This window comes from Balaenoptera acutorostrata, chromosome 2 (assembly GCF_949987535.1).
Source record: "Balaenoptera acutorostrata chromosome 2, mBalAcu1.1, whole genome shotgun sequence".
In the NCBI taxonomy this organism is placed as follows: domain Eukaryota; kingdom Metazoa; phylum Chordata; class Mammalia; order Artiodactyla; family Balaenopteridae; genus Balaenoptera; species Balaenoptera acutorostrata.
The window spans coordinates 125,925,349-125,933,217 of record NC_080065.1 but is presented as its reverse complement, the minus strand read 5'-3'; the positions used below and the strand labels follow the sequence as shown (position 1 = coordinate 125,933,217).

General features: G+C 45.6%; 1 protein-coding gene across 1 annotated transcript; it reads right to left on the bottom strand.

Annotated features, from left to right (window-relative positions):
- Window positions 1-1,336: 1,336 nt before the first annotated feature.
- Window positions 1,337-7,390, bottom strand: ZMAT2 (zinc finger matrin-type 2). The gene is made up of 6 exons (XM_007194108.2): window positions 7,246-7,390; window positions 6,822-6,915; window positions 5,291-5,414; window positions 3,970-4,043; window positions 3,052-3,197; window positions 1,337-2,395 (listed from the first exon to the last, which is right to left on the bottom strand). Exons 1-6 carry the CDS (start codon window positions 7,261-7,263, stop codon window positions 2,252-2,254), a joined length of 600 nt encoding a protein of 199 aa, XP_007194170.1. The 5' UTR covers window positions 7,264-7,390; the 3' UTR covers window positions 1,337-2,251.
- Between the last annotated feature and the right edge of the window lie 479 nt (window positions 7,391-7,869).

Below are 7,869 nucleotides of genomic sequence, written 5' to 3'. Positions count from 1 at the left end.
GGAAATCGCTTGAAGCCAAGTTGAATTAGCTGCCTGAAGAATGAATACTGAACCACGGAAAGAACTCAGCTCATTAAGACATTCTCTAGCCTGCCCTGACAGGGGGAACAAAAGGACCCAGTTGACTGGGGTAGATTCTTACCCAAGGACCTGTAGAACACATAATCCTGCCAAGGAAAGCACCAACTAATATGTCCACAGCTGGCCAACGAATATTGTACGAGAAATTTTGAGCCAGTCCTTGCACCAGTAGATAAAGACACATTCAGTGTTTCCATTGGCAAGATACAGCATCAGAAATAAAATTAGGCAGGGAATTCCTGGTGGTCCAGTGGTTAGGACTCTGCGCTTTCACTGCTGAGGGCTCAGGTTTGATCCCTGGTCAGGGAACTAAGATCCCACAAGTCGCACAGCACGCTGCCCACCCACCCACCCCCCGACCCCCAAAAAAAGAAGAGTCAGCAAAAGAGATGCCTGACAGCCAGGGAATTCTGCACAAAAGGCCAAAGGAAAGAGTATGGTGCTTTGGGGGACCCACAAGTGGTTCAGATGCTACATAAAGGTGTCCAAAGGGCTAGATAAGGCAGAAAATGTCAACAAGCCATATGGTAGCAGCCTTGTTAGCCCAAGCAGAGCCCACTTTTCAAGGAACAGAAGCAACTAAAGTTGTTATAGAATTCACCTGCTTGAAGCTTGTGTAACTACCATTTGTTTTTTTACTTTAAGGAACTGACTTTTTTTTTCTGTCTGCATCCCTGGGGCCTGGCACAGTACCTGATCTAGGGAACATCAAAGTTGTTTTTGCTTTAGTTAGCCAGTCTGTACCATCTAATTCTCAAGTTAGACCCAACTTGAGGCAAGGCAGCTTCTCAATAGTTCTCAGTGGGGCTGGGGGGGAGGAATTATGCCCCGCCCCCCCTCCAGGGACACAGACATCTTTCATTGTCATAACTTGGGGAGAAGGTGCTATTGGCAACTAGTGAGTAGAGGCTAGAGATACTCTAGACACCCTACAATGCACAAGGGAGCCTCCACAACAAAGAATTACCCAGCCCAATATGTCAACAGTGCAAACACCGAGTAACCCTGTGCCTAGCCTAATAGCGGAGAGTTAGGAAAACACTAAGTTTTCAACCCTGAGCTCTGCTGTTCCAGAAACAGACGATCAAAGGAGGCTAAAATTACAGGAAAAGTTATATTCAAACTCCTCCAGACACAGATCACATCAGAGTAAAGTATAACTCGTGTTGAAGGCACCTAGAAAAAAAGTGACAGGGCTCAAATGAAGGGAGAAGAATAAGTATGGGGAAGAAAAAACAATACACAGGGAAGAATATGGGATGTTCCCACCAAATGTGAAATAGGCCCAGTCAATGCTATTTATTATACATGTTGAACAGCCTCTGAGACCCAAGGGCTCCCATATGAGGTTTTCTCCTTTTTCTTTTTTGCATCAAACAGGTTCTTCCAAGAGCCTGCTTACAAGGAAGACAAAAACAGAGTAATCCTCAATAAAATGAAACAAATAGGAAAAGCTGAACAGTTTACATATGAAGAACAAAGGTTAAAAAACTCACCAGACAAAAACCACACCAAACACTCATCCCATTTAATTTCCTGTTACATGCTCTGAGGAAGCTGAGAACACCAGGCCCCAAGGCAGCAATGCTCCTGAGGCTCTAGCTTAGGCTCCCTCTATGTGACAGTTTCATGCACACGCATCCGCACATACCAATGACCCAGGCAGAAGTACACATGCATGCACAGGTGGCCGGAGAACCACGGGGTGGGACTGGGGGAGAATGGCAAAAGGAGGGGCCAGTCAAGGATATGCTATCAACTGGAAACTGGGGACCCAGAGAACCCTTCTGCTGTAGGCTAAGCAAGAGTAAAAATTAAAACAAAGGCAGAACACAGGGTAAATTTAGGATGCTCAGATGAGATGGACAGATGAAGAGGGAAAGATGCAAGGGGAGTTTCGGGAAAGCAGCCTCAGAAGAGGTGGTTTTTCTTTATTGGGAACTCAGATGATCAGAGGTCCTCTGTCTCCAGTGAAATACTGAGGCCGAAGGAACATGCCACAGCACATTCCTTTGCATCCTGTGCTCTCTCCCGAGGTAGAGGGAAACCACAAACACCCACCCTCTAGCCCTCCCCATTGCCACTCTTAAGGACTTTCCCCAGTACCTCCCAAAAGATGACGCCCACACACACAAAGTTAGGCCTGGCAAAAAGCCAAGCATAGAAAGCCTCAGTAACTCTTCTTGGTGGAACCAAAGCCAGAGAAGCCCATCACAGCTGCCATCTCATCATCCTCCTCAAATGTCAAGTCCTCCTCAGCCCTCCTTTTCTTCTCCTTCTGTTTCTCTTTCTTGTAGGCTTTGGCCTTTTCCTCCTAGAAGGGAAATCACTCAGAATCAGTTCAGACTCGTAAGCCAAATGCTGAAAGAGATAGGTGAGCTTCCTTTCTATCTTTAGAATAAAATAATTAAAGACAAGTAAAATTTCAAGAGCAGAGGAAAAGCCACAGTAAAGATCATAAGGGACAAGAAAGAGAAGTTTTAGCCTATGGAGAGCATTTCTCAATCCTACATCCCAGTTCATCTCTAGTTCTTAACAAGGTGATGGGAGTAAAGCCACATAATAGGAACTAACATTCTGGGGCATATAGTACAAGCCAGGAACTGGTCTAAGTGCTTTATGTATATTATATACTAAGATCTTGAATATGGGGAAACAGAGGCACAAAGAGGTTATATAGCTTGTCCAAGATTCACAACCAGTATGTGAAGGAAAAAGAATTCTGACCCAGTCAGCCTGGTTCCACGGGCCTGCTGGGGACTAGGTGCATTTAATTAATCACTCCTATAGTAAAAAAAAAAAAAAAAAGTATGGCCCAGAGAGTCCAGAAAAAAAGGATAGGTTTAGAGCCATTTCCTTCAGATTATGAGAGTCCCAAACAAGGGCAATAAATGTTCCCCTTAATGTACAGAAATTCAGGAGATACAACTCTCCTCTGGGGATGGGAGTGGAATGAGGAAGAGAGCCTACCTCTTCTCTGAGTTCCTTCATCCTTTCCTCAAAATCATAATCCTTCTGCTTCTCTTCCATCTTCTTCTTGTTGACTTCAAAACGCTTCTTCACCTGATCCAAAGTGGAACGTTCCACACGCATAGACATGCCCAGGTTTCGCTGATCTGGGTAGGGTCAACAGTGAAGAAGGTAAGGTTGTTAAGACATCCTAAGCCCCTCAAAAAGTCTTTTCCTGACATTAAAAAAAAAACAAAAAACAGACTCATAAAACACACAGTAAAAATAATTAGGGCGGGCTTCCCTGGTGGCGCAGTGGTTGGGAGTCCGCCTGCCAATGCAGGGGACACGGGTTCGTGCCCCGGTCCGGGAAGATCCCACATGCCGCGGAGCGGCTAGGCCCGTGAGCCACAACTACTGAGCCTGCACGTCTGGAGCCTGTGCTCCGCAACAGGAGAGGCCGCGATAGTGAGAGGCCCGCGCACCGCGATGAAGAGTGGCCCCCACTCGCCGCAACTGGAGAAAGCCCTTGCACAGAAACGAAGACCCAACACAGCCAAAAATAAATAAATTTATAAAATTAATTAATTAATTAATTAAAAAATAATAATAATTAGGGCTAAAAAAAACTTCCCTGGCAGCAGCCCCAGATAACAAGATATACACAGCTTTCAACTACCCTTACTGAGCAGATGCACACCAGTGGGGACAGCTGGGCCCTGGAGAAGACCATGGTTTGGGCTTGTTGAGAGCTTAGAACAGATACTCACCTCATGGACTCCAGAAACATTAAATAATGAAGTAAAGAATAACCTATGCTGAAGCAACTAGAGAATTCCCCAGACATTAAAAAAGAGGCCCAACAGAAACTACCCTTTCCCGCACCCCACCTCCAAAACTCAAATCCAGCCCCAATCGCAAACTATCTCCAAGCCTTACGTTTCTTTCCGTTAATGTGATCCAGGAAGTTGATGGAGTCTTTCACCACACAGTCACAGACATTGCAATAGTATCTAGAAAATAGAAAGAAATAGCACTAGGGTCAAATCTGGTTGTAAGGATTTTATTGTTTTCAACCAAAAAACTCATTATTTTTAGGTAAAATTTCTTTTTAGAAGAAGCATTCTCATTTCCACAAAGCCTTAGCTCTTGGAAGAGTGTCGCTGCCAACCTCCAAGATGGCCCCCACAATGATCCCACTCTCCTGGTATTCCTACCCTATATAGGCCCTTCCCAATTTGCACCAGCGTTAGTCTGTGTGATCAATAGAATATATCAAAGGTGATGCTATGTCACTTCCAAGATTAGGTTATTAAAAAACATGGATTCTGTCTTAGTCTGTTCACGAGTCTGATCACGTGCCCTGTGGAAGCCACTTGCTTTGCTGTGAGCAGCACTATGGAACAGCCCATGGAGCACAGAACTGAGGTCTCCAAACCACAGCCACGTGACAGAGCTTGGAAGCAGATCCTCCAGCCCCACTTATACCTCAGATGAATGCAGACCCAGCAGACACCTTGATGACAGCTTTGTGAGAGACACTGAGCCAGAACCACCTAGGTAAACCTTTCCCAGATTACTTACCCACAGATACTGTGAGCTATCTATTGTTTTATGCTGCTAAATACTGGCTTAATGTATTAATTTAAATAGCAATAGATAACTAACACAAAGAGGAACTACAACAGTGGATTTACTCAGAGAAGCAGCTCAGAAAAGTGTCACTCATTGTTATCTGTGTTATGCTCCTGCTGGAAAACCTAACTGGACAGGGAAGTAGTGGTGAGCAAAAAGATGAAGAGTTCTTGTGGGACCCTTCTTCCTATAGGTTATAGTCTTGGTCTAGGAGGAAGGTGCACAACCAGGAAATCCATAACAGCTACAAGCTTTGCAGCCAGTCTGGAACCTCAACCCCCTTTATTCACCATCAACAGCACCTGGGCTCCATTCTAGCTTTACCTAACTTCTCCCCTAGAAATCTCCTTAGTAGTCCTTTTCTTCATTTCTTCCTCTGGCAGGAGAACAAATAATCCCTTTTAAGATATTAAGAAGTAGTTACAGAGCTAATATGAAGAAGCCTACAGAGTGACCCCTCTTAGAGACACTATTATGTTAACTTGAGACCTTGGAGGACAATGGATGGAATTACAGGAAACAAGGTTGTTATTCTAGGGCCAGGTACCCTGCTCAACACTTCCTAAAACCAACGCAGTTTATTAGACTTACTCCTGGCTGCAGAGAAAGACGAAAAGCCACTCACCCTCCCATCTCAGACTGTGGGGTGGTCTTGGTAATGACGATTGTCTTCCCAAGTTTGGATTCCAGGTCCACCTTGTAGTCCCTATGCCGGAGAAGCTCTCGCTTGACTGGCTGCACTGGTTTTCCTGAAATATAATGGGGAAGGAAGTCCCTTCATTATTAGAGTTCCTTAACCAGAAAGGAGAAGAAACGCATGAAATCCAAAATCCTGAGGTTTACTTTCATGTCTTTTTGAAACCTGAAGCAAGGGACACAACAGTCACTTCTAGCAGCAGCTAAGGAGAAGCTCAACACAGAAAAAATGACAAGCAATCTTTAACTCTCTATATCTTTCCTCCACTTCAAAGCCGATGAGTCTAAAAGCAGTGGTTTTTATTCATGAATTAACTGAATTGAAGGGAGGAGTTCTGAATTTTCACAAAAAGCAACCTTTTAAAAGAAGAGTAAGACCACTCAATAGTGCTTCCAAACAGATATCCCAAGCATAAAACAGAAAGGAATCTTCTGAAAGCTGGGAAAACTTTAAAGGGGGACCAACATTTAGGAAATATCTGTTATATGTCAAGTACTATTGTACAAGTTACATAAAAACCAAAAGAGTTAGATTATGCAACGTGGTGTAGAAGTAAAGCAGAAGAGGACTTCCCTGGTGGCGCAGTGGTTAAGAATCCGCCTGCCAATGCAGGGGACACGGGTTCGAGCCCTGGCCTGGGAAGATCCCACATGCCGTGGAGCAGCTGGGCCCGTGCGCCACAACTACTGAGCCTGCACTCTAGAGCCTGCAAGCCACAACTACTGAGCCCGTGCGCCACAACTACTGAGGCTGTGCTCTAGAGCCCGCAAGCCACAACTACTGAAGGCCGCGCGCCTAAGAGCCGCTGCTCCGCAACAAGAGAAGCCACTGCAATGAGAAGCCAGTGCACCGCAACGAAGAGTAACCCCTCTCGCCACAACTAGAGAAAGCCGCGCACAGCGACGAAGACCCAACACAGTCAAAAATAAAAACATATAAATAAATAAATTTATTTTTTTTTAAAAAAGTAAAGCAAAAGAAAAATATACAGTTTGAAAACAGATGAGAAAATAAGACGTTTCTTTTTATAGAGTGGAATCTCTAGGAGAGAAGCACCAACTCCCTCACATTGTATAAGGCACAGAGAACAGCACTAAGCGCTAGGTTAAACAATACCATGTCCCCCGCTGCTCTTCAAAAGCAATAATACATAGCAGCAAAATACTCCTTCTTCTGTCACTAGTAAGGATCCCACTCTCTTCTCTGTACTTGAGGAAAGTACGAAATAAGCCAAGCAAAGGTAGGGCAAGGAAGCAGAATCACAGAGCTGGAAAGCACCTCAAAAGCACTTCAGTCCATCTCCTCTCTCTCATACCTGAAGAAACTGAGGACCAGGGAGGCAACGCTCTGCCAAAGGTTACACAAGAAAGGAGGACAGCGCACTTCAACTCCCCACCCACTCTCCAACCATTGCATCGCCTCTATAATGCACTTAGCACTTGATGGAGAAGGCACCCACCATCCTTCTTTTCTCTCTCTTCCGTGAGCCTCTTCTCGGCGAGCTTCTCATATTCATCTTTGTCCCACTTTCGGCGAAAGTCCAAGTTTTTTGTCTGAGGGGAGGAAAAAGCGCTTGAGATTCGTCGCTAATCGTGTCCGACTCCTGGAAAAACGGAAGCGCGTCCTCGCTGCCAAGGCGGCCCCGGGACCTGGGGAGAGCGAAGCCTCTCCGGACAGCACCAGGAGGCTGAGGTTGCCTCAGGACCCCAACCAGAGCCCTCCCCGATTCCACTGACCCTGTGCCAGGGCCTTACGAAGAAGCTCTTGAACTGGGGCCATTAGTTTGCGAGGAGGTGTCGGGAAGTCAATCGGGTGCAGAATACTCGGCGCCGAGAAGCCACCCCCTACCCCCCACACCAAGCCTCCTCACACACAACACCTACCCCACTGCCCGACGCCATCTTCACTGCGAAGTGAATGGGAAGCCTGAAAATGCCGTAAAAAGCGGCCTTGAGCCGTAAAGCAAGCTTGCCTCCAATAAGCTTAGACTCTCGTGTTCTAAACGAGCTAAGCACTGGAGGGCTTCTAAAACAGGATTTGTCGGCCCCGCCCCTGCTCCAAAGAAATGGCGCATGCGCAAGGAAAGTATGAAGCTACACGGAAGTAAGGGCGCCTGGAAACGTTTTTGCCGTGGCTTTCAAAACAAGCGTAGATTCAACTTGTCTTTTTAACCAAAGAGGAAAATGAGATTCGGATCAGTTCTCTTGATCTAATCTAATCAACTTGCGTGCACTGCCAAGAATTTCCAAACCTTTAAGGCTGAAGCGCCGTAATAGGGGCTCTAGATGCTTCATTTACCTGTATGCACTAAAGATATGGCCCCAAGAGCGCCGAACTGTTTGCAAAGGCTGCAGCCTTTCCAACGCACATACGCAAGGCGCTTTTTGCAACTTGTCTCTTTATCTTGAAGCAATGCTATCAACCTTTGGTTAACTCGTTTTTCCTTCAGCTGAGAAACATTAGTCATTCAATCTATAGGGCACAGTTTAATCAACATGATGCAACTT

What these genes read in the sequence shown, in the direction of transcription:
- ZMAT2 (XM_007194108.2), bottom strand. An exon ending in TCACATTAACGGAAAGAAAC is followed by an intron (nt 3,198 to 3,969) that starts GTAAGGCTTGGA and finishes GACCCTACCCAG; the next exon opens with ATCAGCGAAACCTGGGCATG. An exon ending in TGAAGGAACTCAGAGAAGAG is followed by an intron (nt 2,396 to 3,051) that starts GTAGGCTCTCTT and finishes TTTCCCTTCTAG; the next exon opens with GAGGAAAAGGCCAAAGCCTA.